Genomic DNA, 17,120 nt, shown 5'->3' on the forward strand with positions numbered 1-17,120 from the left:
ATGGCGAATGAGCGAAATAATATCGCTCATTAACAAAAAATGTCCGGTCGATGGACAGTTACTCATGATTCATATGGCACAAAATGGACGCGGACTTCATATTTTCACATCATAAATGAGGTAAAACTCTGAATTTAGGTGTGCATGTGATATTGGTGGCTGCCTAAAAATCGTGTCAGGAGTGGGATTTGAACCCACGCCTCCATTCGGAGACCAGAATGCTCATACAGTTAGAATGAAAGGGGATCAAACCTTGAGTCTGGCGCCTTAGACCACTCGGCCATCCTGACATAGTGAATGAGGGAAATAATATCGCTCATTAACAAAAAATGTCCGGTCGATGGACAGTTACTCATGATTCATATGGCACAAAATGGACGCGGACTTCATGTTTTCACATCATAAATGAGGTAAAACTCTGAATTTAGGTGTGCATGTGATATTGGTGGCTGCCTAAAAATCGTGTCAGGAGTGGGAGTTGAACCCACGCCTCCATTCGGAGACCAGAATGCTCATACAGTTAGAATGAAAGGGGATCAAACCTTGAGTCTGGCGCCTTAGACTGCTCGGCCATCCTGACATAGTGTATGACGGAAATACTATCGCTCATTAACAAAAAATGTCCGGTCGATGGACAGTTACTCATGATTCATATGGCACAAAATGGACGAGGACTTCATATTTTCACATCATAAATGAGGTAAAACTCTGAATTTAGGTGTGCATGTGATATTGGTGGCTGCCTAAAAGTCGTGTCAGGAGTGGGATTTGAACCCACACCTCCATTCGGAGACCAGAATGCTCATTCATTTAGAATTAAAGGGGATCAAACCTTGAGTCTGGCGCCTTAGACCGCTCGGCCATCCTGACATAGTGAATGAGGGAAATAATATCGCTCATTAACAAAAAATGTCCGGTCGATGGACAGTTACTCATGATTCATATGGCACAAAATGGACGCGGACTTCATGTTTTCACATCATAAATGAGGTAAAACTCTGAATTTAGGTGTGCATGTGATATTGGTGGCTGCCTAAAAATCATGTCAGGAGTGGGATTTGAACCCACGCCTCCATTCGGAGACCAGAATGCTCATACAGTTAGAATGAAAGGGGATCAAACCTTGAGTCTGGCGCCTTAGACCGCTCGGCCATCCTGACATGGTGAATTATGGAGATAATATCGCTCATTAACAAAAAATGTCCGCTCGATGGACAGTTACTCATGATTCATATGGCACAAAATGGACGCGGACTTCATATTTTCACATCATAAATGAGGTAAAACTCTGAATTTAAGTGTGCATGTGATATTGGTGGCTGCCTAAAAATCATGTCAGGAGTGGGATTTGAACCCACATCTCCATTTGGAGACCAGAATACTCATACAGTTAGGATGAAGGAGGATCAAACCTTGAGTCTGGCACCTTAGACCGCTCGGCCATCCTGACACAAGAAACAGTGACCGCCATCATTTTGACATGTACATCTAAATTTGGATTTTGACCTAATTTGTGAAATAAAAATAGTAAATTCGCAGCCCGCGGGCCATTTTGTATCGATTTTTAATAATGCTGATATAAGTGGGCATTCTCAATAGCCATCTTGGATTGGATAACTCTATTCATCCCGTATTCGGGAAATTTAATGGTGACACTAGCAAGAAAGGGGGGAATGCAAATACGGGAGATTTAAAAACCACATACGTAGTTACAAATCAGGTGGGCAAACTACGGCCCGCGGGCCACAGCCGGCCCGCTAGACCTTTTAATCCGGCCCACCAATATGGCGCTGCCACGCGGAAGCCAGTGGGAGTAGCTCTGTCCACTCTCATTTGTTTTTCATGTTTTACAGCTCCTCCATCTTTTTTTAAATTACATTTTAATATTTCTTTATACATTCATTTTTACTTTACTTTGTACTTTATTAGGAAGGTTGGAGTTATCAATATGATACATATGCTTGCAATAAAGAACGATTTGCTTATTTTGGATATTAAACATTACATATATGAACGCTTTTCTTATTTTGGATATTAAACATTACATACATGAACGCTTTGCTTATTAGGAATGTTAGGTTCATCATTATTATAAATGTGACATTAATACAAGGCATTTTAATACATCTCTTGCAAAAGAAGTGCTCGTTCCAAAGTGAACCAAAACACATTTGGAGGTCACTTCTCCTTCACACCTGGACTTCTGGAGACTATGGTTCACAGCAAGAGAACGGTACATTGTTTTGGGAAGCATCGAACTTTGAAGACGGTTAACAACCAGCTCTTGGGAACTGTGGATTTGTTTTGGGAAACATGGCTTCTCAAGACGGTCTGCATAAATTTTCTCTCGGGAAGATTTGACAGACCTACAATAGTTTTGAGAACTGTGACTAATTGTTTTGAGACTCTGAATAATGTTTAGACTTCTGTTATGCATGTTGTTTAAATCTTATGAATATATTAACAAAAGGGACTGGAGGCGCATTTTGATCGATTCTCTCTTGCAAGAATAAAGGATATGATCGCAGATGCCTCCGTTATTGAAAGGTGAACTTGGGAATACTTATTGGTGCACCTATCAATAAGAAAATTGTAATTCATTAAAAAGTATCAGGTCCTCATCAAGATCATTTTTCCCTTTTTCAATTTGAATAATTTGACATTTTACATTTACAAAACAGGCACATTAATTTCCTTACGATATTGACCCTAATAATGTGCTTTTGATTCATTCAGTATCTCAGAAATACCACTTGTGAAAATGTTTCTTAAGATTTTCTCTTCAAAGTAACACATTTGTACTGCCTATTAGAACCATGAATACGGAAGTGAAAATTGTAAATTGGGGCGGCTTATACGCGAGAAATTGTAAAATTCCCAAATTTCAATGCCATATTCATGGAGCGGCTTATAAACTCTGGCGGATTATGTGCCAGTAAATACGGTACGCACATGTGTTGGGTCTGAAGTTACAGATCCCCATACTTACCAATCGTGCACAAAGGAAAAACAAGGCATGAGACTGTGTTATATTTTAAAGCAACCGCGCGGCTGGGAAAGGTCGGAGGCGCGAGTCCATGTCCATTATGGACTCGCGCTCGGCTCTGCGGACCTTCTCTCCCTTCCATGTCCCAAGTTGCGCTTTTATTAAGTTTCAGCATTGATGACATGAAAAAGGTACAACAGTCACTGAGACATGTTAAAGACATCATTATGATTATTGGCAGGTTGTTCTTTGTCGTAGGGAATTTGGATGTCACGAATCCTTGCATATAATCTTTCAATCCGTATCACGGTTAAATGTCATAGGGACCTTCAATCAATATTACAATCATCAGTGTCACCACCATCATAAGTGTCGCTGAGTGTCACTGTTTGGCTGCAGATTTGTCGTAGAGCCAATAGGAAATATGTATGTCCTTTGAAATGCACTTGTTATTGTTTTACGCAACTTCACAACATGCCACCTTGGCTCAAATATAAGACAATGTCATTTTGCATTGAAATAAGACTGAAAAAGTCTCGGTCGGCTTACATTTGGGGTGTAGACATGATGCCCATTCACAAGGCTAGATGGCAGCAGATACCCTTATGGTTAATTGAATTGAATGCCTCAAGTGCTTACTCCAAACAACAAATAAACTGGGCTTGGTGTCCAAAGTAGGTCACAGAAAGCTACCCAAATAAACCATGATACCGCAACATTAACATAGCAGTCAATGACATCCTGAAAAAGTCTTTCCTTCAGAGACTTGACGCTTTCTTCAGCTTTGGAGTCAGAATCCGTCGGCAAGCTGGAGGGTTTTCTTGCCATCTTATGACTCCTACAATTCCTGTCAAGAAAAGTTCAAGATTGTTTCATAACCATTTTCAAATCCAATTTATGATTTCATTCTCCCCCCACAAGATGCTCCATGCAATTAGCGCTTGACTACACACCACCGCATCTCACCTCATCTTCTTCCGATCATCGTCCCTCTCCCCAGACAGTTAATCCAGCCCTTCGGCGAAGATCACAGAGCGTTCCGGGGCCAGCCGGGAGAAATACTCTCCATAGAGTGGCCAAGGTCGAGGCCACGGCGTCGACCCTGGGAGGCGTCCGGGAGAAATCCTAACGAAATGCCCGTGCCAGCTCACCGTGCTCCTCAGGATGCGGAGGAGCAGTGGCTATAGGCCCAGCCCCTCCCCTATGACCGAGCATCTTAAAGGCCTCAACGGGACTGCTTCAGCATGACGGAATCCCCTACAGATAGTTTGCCCCCAGCGATTATTACGACATTTCATGGATGTTCATCTTCTTTTGGCGTGCTGCTTTCGGTCAGTTGGCTGTCGGCCAGATGTCAGTCGGCTAAATGTCTTTCGGCAAGTCGACCGTGCGCCTTGGGGTCTATTCCTTGAAAAGATTGAGGAACGTGAGCTTCAAGGAACTGGCACATTTATTGGTCAATTCTCATAAAACAAAGAATATGACAGGAACATCAGTGCATTTGTAAAATTATATTGGTAAAATGAGATTGTGAAATATATTTGTATTCTTATATTTAGTCTTGCACCCTTTTCACTATGATGTATTGAAAGTTACTAGAATAGAATTTAACTTACACCTATTGGTTAAAATGTGCACTACACCTTTTGCACTCCACCTCCTTCTCTTGTATAAACGCCTCCCATTTTTATGACTTGTCTTATCTCTAATAAAACCACCGTTGAAGCAGCTTTTCGGCGGGAGATAGCTTAGAGGAGCTTGGAGAGTAGTCACACTCTCGGGCCTCAGGATGGTCCACTCCCCCGCCTCTACAGACGCCGCCTTCAACTTTCATTCCATCTGCCTCAGTGTGTGTTCCTGTGTTCGAGTTTATTTAAGTGTTGGCCAGTAGCCCCAACAGAGATCATGTGCTTCTGACACGATTTGTCATAAATTGCTTAGTGCTAAACAAGCTAGAGTGCTTTCCAAGCCCCAAAACTGGAAGCAACCTTCCGGGCAACATAACATACCTTCACAATAACTAAGAAACAAATTGTGAATCATCAACAGGAATTCTTTCAGAAAGGTTTTTTTTTTTTCAAAACCAACTGTTACGGCTGGCAGCCTGGACACACACTATGTAGGAGGTGTGTGCTTATCTGCAGCTCTGGCTCCACCCCTGTGACAGAGCCCTGCCCAGGCCAACACGGCTGTAATTAATTCCCCAATCATCCCTCCTGCCCTTATTTAAAGCCTTTTCAGTTGTCAGTTTGCCCTTTGCCCTTGCCCTGGCCTTTGCCCTTGTCCTTGATGCCTTGCTGAGTTGCAGGCTTGTGAGTATGTTACTCCCTGTTATATTTTGTATGTGTTGTTAATGATTTTGGGTTGCATAGGGGGACTTGAGATAAGTTTAGACACCATGGGTATACATATAGTTTGTGCATTTAGACACAGTTATTCCCCTGTCTAGATTATATTACATCAGTTTAACGGTGGCATCCTTCGGTCTGATTTCCTGTATTTTTGTGGGTGTTCATTTGGACACCTGTCTGGGAGGGGGTTTTACCGTGTTCATTTGAGGGTGCCACTTTAATATCTCGTGCTTCCCCTATGTTATCCCGTAGTCTGTTTTGTTGACCAAATTGTAAATAAAAATAACTGAAGGCTACTTGCAGTGTGTGTCCGAACTCATCTTTGACCGAACCTGTCTGCTGTGATAGTTGCGACTCCCTGGTATATCATACCCCAGGGGGAGTCGTAACAAGTGGGGGCTCGTCCGGGAAATCATTAAGATTGGTTATCACAGCAGCAGTTTGGTCATTGGTGGTACGGACTGCATGTGCAGTAGGCCGGTGAAGGCTGGGCAAGCAGAGTTGAGGTAGGCACAATTAATAGCTATCATTCAGTGTAGTGTAGTGCTGTAACTAGCAGGATGGACTTTGATGCAGAGCAGTTCCTTTTTCAATTTAACACTGTAGATCAGCTTGACCAGTGTAAGAAGCAAGATCTAGTAGATCTTGCCGCTCATCTAGGGTTCTCTCTGTCCATGACTACCAGGCTAGCTGAATTGAAGCAGGAGGTTATCCAGATGTTAATAGCAACACAGTACTTAGAAGCCACAGGAGGAGCATCTGCGGGTGTTTCCTCTCAGTCTCTGGTCGATTCTGAGGAATCCGGCAGGAAGGAGAAAGATGGGGTAGGCAGGGATGGTGCCACCTTGAATGTAGAGGCTCGAGAAAAAAATCCCAGGGCTGGTTTAAAAGGAAAACTAGATGGAGATGGTACTGTACCTGTTGGGGAAAATCCCCATGTTAGTCTAGAGATGTTACGCATGCAATATGAGGCTAGGGATAGGGAGTATGCTCATCAGCTGGCCCTCAAGAAAAAGGTTGGTGGTTGTGGTTAGGGGTCCCTTATCTGTTGGTTTTTCCAAGAAAAACAATTCATTCTAAGATGCCCAATTCGATGGCAAAAACTACATCTACGTGTCTCGCGCCCCGTGACAGAGTTTTGACGCCACAAGGGTGTTACTGTCTTACCAGGAATTTCATTCTGGTTACCCGGAGTTGAGCTTGGGAAGCCCCGGTTATCAGATCGGGTAGATCCAAACGAGGTTTTGTGCGTCAGCAGGTAGTTACCTGCCAGAACTGCGGCTTGGGACATCGTTTCAAACTCGCGCTCATTTAAGTGGGTCACTATTTGTTCAGGCAAACAACTTTTCAATTCCTCAACTAGTAGTAACTCAGTAAGTGTTTCAAAAGTGGAAGCTTTGCTTACTTCACACCAACGTTTAAAGAATACTTCTTTTTCACGGCCAAACTCAGCCACGGCCTGTCCAGGCTTTAATTTATGATTTCTGAACTTTTGGCGGTACGCCTCAGGCACCAGTTCGTAAACGCGCAACACTGCTGCTTTTACCTTATCATATACCAACCCGTCTTCTATCGACAGTGTACTCAAAGCTTCAAGGCCTTTCCCTGACAGTTTACTTTGTAAGACTAGAGCCCAGCCATCTTCTGGCCATTTATGGGACAGTGCTATCCGTTCAAACGCACTAAACCACGCCTCGACGTCCGTCTCACGGAACGGCGGTACAAGCGGAAGGCTTTCACTAACTTTAAACCCCTACTTTCTACCATATTAGAACTCTTTGAGAGTTCAATGTCCAGCCTTTTTAGTTCAATCTCCTTTTCAAACTCCATTTTCTTGAGGGCCAGCTGATGAGCATACTCCCTATCCCTAGCCTCATATTGCATGCGTAACATCTCTAGACTAACATGGGGATTTTCCCCAACAGGTACAGTACCATCTCCATCTAGTTTTCCTTTTAAACCAGCCCTGGGATTTTTTTCTCGAGCCTCTACATTCAAGGTGGCACCATCCCTGCCTACCTCATCTTTCTCCTTCCTGCCGGATTCCTCAGAATCGACCAGAGACTGAGAGGAAACACCCGCAGATGCTCCTCCTGTGGCTTCTAAGTACTGCGTTGCTATTAACGCGGGGGCTCGTCCGGGATATCATTAAGATCTGTTATCACAGCAGCAGTTTGGTCATTGGTGGTACGGACTGCATGTGCAGTAGGCCGGTGAAGGCTGGGCAAGCAGAGTTGAGGTAGGCACAATTAATAGCTATCATTCAGTGTAGTGTAGTGCTGTAACTAGCAGGATGGACTTTGATGCAGAGCAGTTCCTTTTTCAATTTAACACTGTAGATCAGCTTGACCAGTGTAAGAAGCAAGATCTAGTAGATCTTGCCGCTCATCTAGGGTTCTCTCTGTCCATGACAACCAGGCTAGCTGAATTGAAGCAGGAGGTTATCCAGATGTTAATAGCAACGCAGTACTTAGAAGCCACAGGAGGAGCATCTGCGGGTGTTTCCTCTCAGTCTCTGGTCGATTCTGAGGAATCCGGCAGGAAGGAGAAGGGCGCCCCTGGATTACCCCAGGGGGAGTCGTAACAAGTGGGGGCTTGTCCGGGATATCATTAAGATTGGTTATCACAGCAGCAGTTTGGTCATTGGTGGTACGGACTGCATGTGCAGTAGGCCGGTGAAGGCTGGGCAAGCAGAGTTGAGGTAGGCACAATTAATAGCTATCATTCAGTGTAGTGTAGTGCTGTAACTAGCAGGATGGACTTTGATGCAGAGCAGTTCCTTTTTCAATTTAACACTGTAGATCAGCTTGACCAGTGTAAGAAGCAAGATCTAGTAGATCTTGCCGCTCATCTAGGGTTCTCTCTGTCCATGACTGCCCAGGCCAACAAAGCGGCTCGAACCAGTCTCTGATGTTGTCTGGTATCCTGCCTTTTTCTAGTGAGTCTGAAACCAATGTGTTGGTAACGGGAGTAGGTTGCGGTTATATATCAGCCCCGTTACATCAGGTCCACTTGAAGTGTGCGTTAATCACAGGTACATACAAGGTAGGAGTAACCTCAAGTCTGCCAGTGGCAGGGGTGGATATTATTTTGGGGAACGATATTATTAGTGGGAGAGACAGAGTAGTGCCTGTGGTGGAGGTGCCAAAGCAGCCTGTAATGTCATATCCCGATGCTTTTTCCAATAGTTTTCCGGATGTATTCCCCGTATGTGCCATAACTCGAGCGCAGGCTCGAAAAAAACAAGTAGATTTATCAGACACCGTGTTTCCACCGGAGTTGTTTGATAGGGCTGGTAACTTCACCTCGGAGTCTGCTGCGGCTCTAGCCTCTGAGAAGAAAAAAGCTTTGGAGTTGGAGCGTGTAGAGAAAGCACGTGTGGAGCAAGAATGGCTTGCGAGAGAAAAAGCTTTGGAGCTTGCACGTCTAGAGAAAGCATGTCTAGAGAAAGCATGTCTAGAGAAAGCACGTCTTGAGCAAGAACGGCTTGAGAAAGAAAGAGTTTTGGAATTTAAGAGGCAAGAGAAAGAAAAAGCCTTGGAGCAAGATCGACTAGAAAGAGAAAAGGCCTTAGAGCAAGATCGACTTGAAAGAGAAAAGGCCTTGGAAGCAGAGCGAAAAGAAAAAGAACTGATTGAAAGAGAAAATATTTTGGAGCAGGACAATTTAGAAAGGGAAAAATTGGAGCAAGAGTGGCTTGAAAAGGAAAACGCATTCGAAGAAGAAAGAAATAAAATAGAACAATGCATGAAGAAAATGCCCGCCGCGGAGATCAGCCTGCAGAAAGCACCCCAAGTTCCGGTGCCGAGGCCACGCAAAGTACTCCTGTCGCCCCTGGGGCCGCCAGTCGCACCCGTGCCGAAGCCACTAACCAGGCTTCCGGTGCCGGCCGGCTTTCCAGGCACAGTTCTTTCTAGCACTGTTCTGCCAAGCACCGTTCTGGCCAGCGACTGCCCGCCCAGAAGTGGTAGCAATGCTCCGGCGCCCCTGGATGATGGTGCCGGCGACTGCAAGAGCGGCAAAGCTCTGGCACCCCTGGACGAGGGAGTTGGCGACCCTCCGAACAACCAGGGTAAGGTGCCTGACCGTTCTAAAATTCTAGTGTCTCCTAAAGGAAGGGGGCTTGGCCAAGACTTAAAGGACCAGCGTGGACGCCCGCCAGATCGGCCACAGCTCATCACCGGCCGGCGCGGACGCCTGCCAGACCGGCAACGCCTTGTCATCGGCTGGCGCGGATGCCCACCGGACCGACCACTTCCTCGTCGCGTTTCTGGCTGGCATGGACGCCCGCCAGATCGGCCACGGCTCATCACCGGCCGGCGCGGACGCCCGCCAGACCGGCCACGCCTTGTCATCGGCTGGCGCGGACGCCCACCGGACCGACCACTTCCTTGTCTCGTGACTGGCCGCCGCAAAAGGGGGCGCAGTAGAGCACGCTGGCGCAGAAGAGGATATCGGCGCAAAAAAAAAAAATGGAAGCCGGCGCAGAAGAAATTATGTATAATGCCCTATCTCAAGTTTAGGAGAGTTTTAACAGGAGTGTATTGATTGATTGATTGAGGCAGGTTGGTGGTTCGATTTCGTCAACAGGTTGACTCTTGAGGGGGGAGGTGTTACGGCTGGCAGCCTGGACACACACTATGTAGGAGGTGTGTGCTTATCTGCAGCTCTGGCTCCACCCCTGTGACAGAGCCCTGCCCAGGCCAACACGGCTGTAATTAATTCCCCAATCATCCCTCCTGCCCTTATTTAAAGCCTTTTCAGTTGTCAGTTCGCCCTTTGCCCTTGCCCTGGCCTTTGCCCTTGTCCTTGATGCCTTGCTGAGTTGCAGGCTTGTGAGTATGTTACTCCCTGTTATATTTTGTATGTGTTGTTAATGATTTTGGGTTGCATAGGGGGACTTGAGATAAGTTTAGACACCATGGGTATACATATAGTTTGTGCATTTAGACACAGTTATTCCCCTGTCTAGATTATATTACATCAGTTTAACGGTGGCATCCTTCGGTCTGATTTCCTGTATTTTTGTGGGTGTTCATTTGGACACCTGTCTGGGAGGGGGTTTTACTGTGTTTATTTGAGGGTGCCACTTTAATATCTCGTGCTTCCCCTATGTTATCCCGTAGTCTGTTTTGTTGACTTTATTGTAAATAAAAATAACTGAAGGCTACTTGCAGTGTGTGTCCGAACTCATCTTTGACCGAACCTGTCTGCTGTGATAGTTGCGACTCCCTGGTATATCATACCCCAGGGGGAGTCGTAACACCAACAAAATGGACAGCAAAGTGAAACGTGCTGTTGACCGGACGCCAAATGAAATCAAATGTTCAAGTTTTGTGTGTCAGGCCCAAAACAAAACCCCCCAGAAAAGTCTGCTGGGAACTGCAGAAGAAATGGGAAAAGATTCCCAACACCTGAAGATCCAGGGGCCGAGTCACCCCCACCAAAGGGAGGCTAGCCCACCATTCGATACAAGTTTATTTGTGAATAAATGTAACAAAATGTGTTGTACTGCTTTTTTCTCTCGTGAACTTTAATAATGCTCTGTTTTATTACAATTTCAGCATTCCTGTTATGTTATAAAGGTTTCCTTAACTCGGACTGATAAACAAAACATGATTCAGAATATCAAATCACTGCACAAATAACTGCGACGAGAGTCTGGAGGACTTTCCATCAAAACTAGAAAGTCTTTAAATACCGCAAGACGTGCTCAGCTGCCCTCTCTCTGGCGATTTCCAGCGTGGCTTCTTCGGTGGCTCCGGGCCAGATCACCAGCAGCCCTGGCAAGACGGCGCCTACGTCTGGGATACGAACCCTGTAGGTGAAGTTTAAGTATCCTTCGCAGCAAGAATGGCTGAAGTTGAACTCAAAGAGTGGTGCACCGATTCCAGTCGCAGCGCAAACATTCTCCAGATTAGAGAAAGCAGAGGCATCAGCGCAGGGTTGCGGATTCGGACCCGTGGCTCCGGAGATTTTAACCCGAGCGAGCCGAGGCAATTGCAGGGGTTGTTGTGGGCCTGACCGCTGCGACTTGTACAAGCGAGAAAGCCTTTTATGTGCTTTCATTTGGGGGTCCCAGTTGACTGAGATGTTGAAGCCATACTGCTTCCTAAAGGCTAGAAAGAAAGAAAAAAAAGTGTCCATTAAAAAGCCAATTTGAAGATTAAGAGGAGAATAGAAATGTTCCCGATATAGAAAAGCAACATCATATCAGTTAGTCAGTTCTACAGTGGGAGCGTTCCATAGACCAGGGGTGTCCAAACTACGGCCTGCGGGCCATGCAGGCCTGCTTATTGTTATGATTAGCCTCGGGTGTGCAACCCAGGAGAAAATATCGTGACAAAATAACCTTACATGCATTGAAATGGAGAAAAACAACCAAAATACAAGCATAACTGGGAGAAGGAAAACGAGGGACATAACAAAGAGAGAAAAGACTTCTACAACGACACACTCAAACACGGGGTTGCAATACACAGAGCAACACTTTAGTCACACAAAACTAACACTTGAGTCACACAAGGGAAGGAGAGCCAGAAAGAACAAAGCAGGAGAACACATTTTTAGTAGGAAGGCCGACATTGAGGAAACCCTCATTGCCAGTCAAAATGCATTGGATGTCTATGACCGTCAATGACAAGTTAATACTTCAAAATAGACTTTAAAAACATGTTTTTAACCTCATTCCGATCCTGTTTAATAAATGACAACGGAAAGATATGGAGTTGGCCCTGATTTCCTTGGATTTTTATGAAAGCAGCCTTCACAGAAAAAAGTTGGGACATACTCTTCTACAGTATCTGTTAACTTCCGACCACGATTGGATGCCCAGTAAGTGCCCACCTTCCCCAAGCACTCTCTTCGCCATAGAAGCAGCATAGTGAGATGTGAAGTCAACAATAGCCAACAAAGTCTCTCTTTGGTTTGGACCCGTCAGATAAAGCCTCTCAACACCTTCAGTCATTCTGCGTAGCACCTGGCGAATAGAAACAAAAAAAAGTTTGTGTTAAATTTAACGTATTCTTAATTTGACCTGCAAACAGTGTGCCTTTTGTTAACCTGAAAGGAAATTGTTTCGTCACCCGACTTTTTTTCATGACTCTGATGTAACGACGAAGAGCTAAAAATGGATCTCGGGTGACTTTAACAGAAGATGTGTGCCAGTTTTTGCCGGACGAGACGAAATGGCGACACTTTCTGTCATTTGTTCTTGATCCGTGACATTTCCCTATAGCTCAGCCTGCATTTTTTCTGTCGCCTCCCACAAATCTGCGCCTGAAAGTTTGCCACACCAATATTTATTCACAACTAAATTGTAAAAATTCAGTATAAGATATCATAGACATACAATTTCTTTCAGAAAGTCTGTTATCATTTGAATATTTTTGACTTTTCTTTGTGTAAGGCGGGTTCAAATCCTGGTCGGTCCATCTGTGTGGAGTTTGCATGTTCTCCCCCGGTCTATGTGGGTTTCCCTTGGGTACTACGGTTTCTTACTACATTCCAAAAACATGCATGTTAGGCTGATTGGACCCTCTATATTGCCGCTGGGTATGAGTGTGAGTGTGCATGGTTGTCCATCTCACTGCCTCTGGACCGGAGTCAGCTGGGATAGGCTCCAGCACCCCCTGCACCCATGATGAGTATGAAGCAGTTCAGAAAATGAATGAATGAATTTTACACAGCAGTGGAGAAATATTATGCGGTGGGAAATTGGGAATTGTGGCCAGCACACGGGAGGGGAGGAGCCATTTGGGGGTGTGGCTTATACTTCTTTTCATTCAAGGTCAAATGAAAATGAAGAATGCTGCCAAAAATAACTCTGCATATAAACTATATTGCTATCCATGGGTCAAGTTTAAAGTATAAAAAAAACAAGGACTGTCGGAGTAAAATGAGTTTAAAAAAAACAAAAAAAACTGAGCAGCTGGATTACCTTAAGAAACTGATCTTCTTGGACGATCATTGGCAACTCAGTGATCCAAAGCTGCCTTTTCTCTGTGCTAGGGTACACGACTATGCGCACGCCGGGCTCCAGCATGTGACCGTGTAGCTGGTGTATTGCTGCTTGAGCAATCTCCGCTGAGCCGTATTTGGCATAGGCAAAACCGCGGTTGTGCCCACTGAAGTTCATCATCAGTCGAAACTCCCAAAGTGGCCCCACCGAACTGAAAAGGGGAATCAGTTTGTCCTCGTACATGTCTCGAGGAATACGGCCGATAAAAACTTCACAGTTGGATCCTGGTGCCGGACCGTGCCAAACTTTCATAGAAATGAAGAAAAAAAGTAGGGAGATAGGTTTGACATGGTAATTTATCATTTTGACATCTGAGTTGTATGCCCTGTGAAAATCGAGAATTCATTTTCTCACCACTTGGTGGTCCCCCATATTTGCGCTGTCCATTTACTTGTGTCAGCCTTATGTTGGTTTTTTGAAGCCACTTTTCCAGTGTATCCAAAGGGTTCTTAATTGGCACCTGAAAAGAAAGAGCAATCCACAGTGACGACCCCAAACTAATTAAAAACCAAGAAATCTCATTACAGGTGGCCCGGTGGCCTTGTGGTTCTGTTGTCCTGTGTTCAAATCCAGATCAGACCACCTGTGTAGAGATTGCATGTTCTTCATTGTGCCTGTGTGCGTTCCAAAAGATGCAAGGTAGACTGATTGCACAATCTAAATTGTCCTCAGGTATGAGTTTGAGTGTGAAATGATGTCTGTCTGCCTAAAGTCAGCTGGGATAGGCTCCAGCACCCTCTGCAACCCTAGTGAGTATGAAGCAGTTCAGTCAATGAATGAATGAACACATCTCTTTTAAGTGTGCAATGCTGTCCTGAGTCAATTGTTTTGTTGGTTTATAGTTTGTTTTTTGCCAATCCAACGTTCTATGAATTAAGATTTTTTTTTACTGGACAAAGAGAAGAACTTAAACTACTCTTTGCTCTTCATTTTATATTATGGGAGTCAATGTCAATGTATCGCACAGTCTGGTAGGCCTCATTTATGGAGAAGTGGGCTTTGTAAAGTGAAATGTGTCCGGTCATTCAGTCAAAAATGGCAATGTCAGACATGTCAAGTTGTTACTCTTAAACGTGAGTGAAACGTGTGCAAAATAGTAGCTGACAAACACTAATGATCTCCGTTTCAATAATTTGTCATGGCAAAATGGCGGAGCATCAAAACCTGATCTGATATTGTCCAAGTCCTTCAAAACGTGTACATCTTGTATTTCTGGACAAGTGGTTCAACACACAGGACTTGTGTGGTATCAAGTAAAAAAAAAAGAGACTCTGACACTGTGCATCGGCGTCATAGAGATCAACTGCGTGCCAGAGCTCAACCTGCAATGACTAAAATAGACACTGAGAGGTCTGAACCTGATGCACACTCTGAACATAATGAAGTGAACAGACCCAAGTTGAAGAATGGGACATATTTTACTCATTCTTTTGATTGTAGCCGTTTCATTTTGATATTACTACTGTAGGATTAAACTCTGGATCTAAACTCAATCACAATATGAACAAAAGGCTCTGTCTGGGATTCTTCTTTTGAGGTTGGACTCATGCTGATGTGGAGACAGATCAGGTCTGGATGATGTGGATTCCAGGATGGAGAGTGTGAAGTCCGGAGAAGACACCCCCTCTCGGCAGTCGTGGACCAGTCCGCATCATTGTCAATCAGCGAATGAATATGCATTTGTGTAATACTATAACTGGGCAAATGAGAGTCTGGGTGATGTCTTTCTCATCCTCCGCTTGGGACAGCGACTCTCAGAGGGTTATTCTTTGGGAGGGAGACCCGGAGCTCTGTATGGATCAATTTGTCAGGAATAAATCATCTGTGGATTAACTCGCCCGCTCAACCCTGGTTTGTCTCCTCCGATGCTGAACACGCTCCGTTGTTAGACGGGATAAGACAGAGTTAAGGAAATGGAGTCAGGTGCTAAAATGATTAGTCTAACACAGTGTATCAATCGGTTCCGTATGACCCGCCTTTACTGAGACGCTCAGACCATGCATAAAAAAACAAGCAGATATCTTCAATAACTAAGTAAATGATACACACTGCTGTTCATTCTGTTGTTTGCATACTTGTTTTTTTTTTGTAAAAAAAAAAACTAAAACACAAAAACTTTGTTAAGAAGAAAACGGGTTATTTTGAATAAAATACTGCTTTAAATTTAAATGAGGTGGTGTATTCCAACCTATTAGGGATAAATTTGTTTAGTCCACCTGTTGCACGGTGGTGCATGCGTACTTTGGTGTCTGCGAATTTGTGCTCTTGGTTCCAAGTAAAAGACGTTAACATTGACTGTGTCCTGGTTCTCTTCTTCAATACAGTACAGGCATTAAGCAGGCTCAAATTTTGAAGACTATTAAACTAAACTGTGCTCTTTGGCTTCGTGGGGGCACAAAAGAATTTAGGCTTCAAAAGTTAGCTAAACTGCATGGAGACGAGTTTAGTTTAGCCATGGGAGTGGCCGAAAAGCCTAAATGGCGCACCCACGTTGTTACAAACTTTATAACCAAACTACTCTTTAAACACTCAGATTAGAATACTCCCAACAACAATAAAAAGGACTATTCATGCAAATCAAGCTATATAATGGCGAAAACGTGACGCTAATGGGGCGGGTTCGCTATATACCAAAAGCACGAAAATTACGCAAATCCCATCGAACTTGATTAAAAGTCGAGAAAATCGTGCCTAAAAAAAGCTCCTTAAAAGTCGGTCGGAGTGTGATGAAAGTGTGGTAGAAATCAAAAGTGACAAACTAAGCCACACGAGCTCTTAACCAAAGTCCCAAGCCAGTGCAAGAAAAAAAAAACATTGCGGCGTTATAGATGACATTCAAGTGGTGAAATAAAACACATGCCAATACGCACCTGTGCATTTGCAGTGCACAATTCAAACATTTCCTGGTGTAGCGCGCGTCTTTCCATCTTTTTAAAATGATATTCACGGTTCGAGCAAGTGTACCCGAAATGACCAAAATGGGCGGGGCCAGAAGTCACTCCGTGCCCGAGAAATTCTTTTCCTATAATTTTTTTTAAGAAAGGAGGACTATCCTTTTTTTGTAAAATGTGGAAAAGCATATGGGGTGACTAAACGTACAAAACCAGGACTTCTCTACTTAAACTTTACATTTTTTTCTAAATTCTTGATTTACAAAAGTGAAATAAGACATATTGAAGGGACCATTCATTGATGAAGTTCAACTTTCAAAGATCGTCTGATCGGGTGGAGATGGTCAAATCACGTTCAACCTCACTTTAAATTTCACTTTGGTTGGTGCAGAAAATGAGATGAGATGTCATCACTTACACTTAAATGTATTGGTCAGGGGTGTCAAACATACGGTCCGCGGGCCGGATCCGACCCGTCTGGTGGTTTGGAACGGCCCGGGGAAGAAAGCTGCATTGTATAAAAAAAAACATGAATTTTATTTAAAATGTGTGGTTCTTGTATTATCCGCTAGGGGGCGCAGTGTCTTAGTATGTGCAGACATGAATTGGCATTTATTTGTTCTTGTTATTCTCTTGTTCATAATATATTGTTCATAATGTAAAAGGAAAATTCCTTTAATAAACATTTGGATAATTTACACATTCTTTGCACTAATTATTAGTATTCGTGACTAATACAAAGGAAAAAAAGTGGGCTTATTGTTAGTTCCATGTAATTTTGCAATGAGTTTACTGGTCCGGCCCGCTTGATCTCAAATTAAGCTGTATTCGGCCCGCTGACCAAAGGGAGTTTGACACCCCTGGTTTATATG

General features: G+C 44.1%; 1 protein-coding gene and 5 non-coding genes across 6 annotated transcripts; all 6 read right to left on the minus strand.

The window, feature by feature from the left end:
- Nucleotides 1-173: 173 nt before the first annotated feature.
- Nucleotides 174-290, minus strand: trnal-caa (transfer RNA leucine (anticodon CAA)). Its single transcript has 2 exons — nucleotides 253-290; nucleotides 174-219 (listed from the first exon to the last, which is right to left on the minus strand). It is a non-coding gene; the product is annotated as a tRNA-Leu (tRNA).
- A 173-nt stretch (nucleotides 291-463) lies between these two features.
- Nucleotides 464-580, minus strand: trnal-caa (transfer RNA leucine (anticodon CAA)). Its single transcript has 2 exons — nucleotides 543-580; nucleotides 464-509 (listed from the first exon to the last, which is right to left on the minus strand). It is a non-coding gene; the product is annotated as a tRNA-Leu (tRNA).
- Nucleotides 581-753: 173 nt separating this feature from the next.
- trnal-caa (transfer RNA leucine (anticodon CAA)) lies at nucleotides 754-870 on the minus strand. The gene is made up of 2 exons: nucleotides 833-870; nucleotides 754-799 (listed from the first exon to the last, which is right to left on the minus strand). It is a non-coding gene; the product is annotated as a tRNA-Leu (tRNA).
- Nucleotides 871-1,043: 173 nt separating this feature from the next.
- On the minus strand, nucleotides 1,044-1,160 carry trnal-caa (transfer RNA leucine (anticodon CAA)). The gene is made up of 2 exons: nucleotides 1,123-1,160; nucleotides 1,044-1,089 (listed from the first exon to the last, which is right to left on the minus strand). It is a non-coding gene; the product is annotated as a tRNA-Leu (tRNA).
- Nucleotides 1,161-1,333: 173 nt separating this feature from the next.
- trnal-caa (transfer RNA leucine (anticodon CAA)) lies at nucleotides 1,334-1,450 on the minus strand. Its single transcript has 2 exons — nucleotides 1,413-1,450; nucleotides 1,334-1,379 (listed from the first exon to the last, which is right to left on the minus strand). It is a non-coding gene; the product is annotated as a tRNA-Leu (tRNA).
- A 9,399-nt stretch (nucleotides 1,451-10,849) lies between these two features.
- On the minus strand, nucleotides 10,850-16,329 carry LOC144181115 (dead end protein 1-like). Its single transcript, XM_077709423.1, has 5 exons — nucleotides 16,228-16,329; nucleotides 13,712-13,817; nucleotides 13,277-13,602; nucleotides 12,184-12,316; nucleotides 10,850-11,456 (listed from the first exon to the last, which is right to left on the minus strand). Exons 1-5 carry the CDS (start codon nucleotides 16,282-16,284, stop codon nucleotides 11,020-11,022), a joined length of 1,059 nt encoding a protein of 352 aa, XP_077565549.1. The 5' UTR covers nucleotides 16,285-16,329; the 3' UTR covers nucleotides 10,850-11,019.
- Nucleotides 16,330-17,120: the final 791 nt, after the last annotated feature.

Source organism: Stigmatopora nigra, chromosome 23, assembly GCF_051989575.1.
Source record: "Stigmatopora nigra isolate UIUO_SnigA chromosome 23, RoL_Snig_1.1, whole genome shotgun sequence".
Classification (NCBI taxonomy): Eukaryota; Metazoa; Chordata; class Actinopteri; order Syngnathiformes; family Syngnathidae; genus Stigmatopora; species Stigmatopora nigra.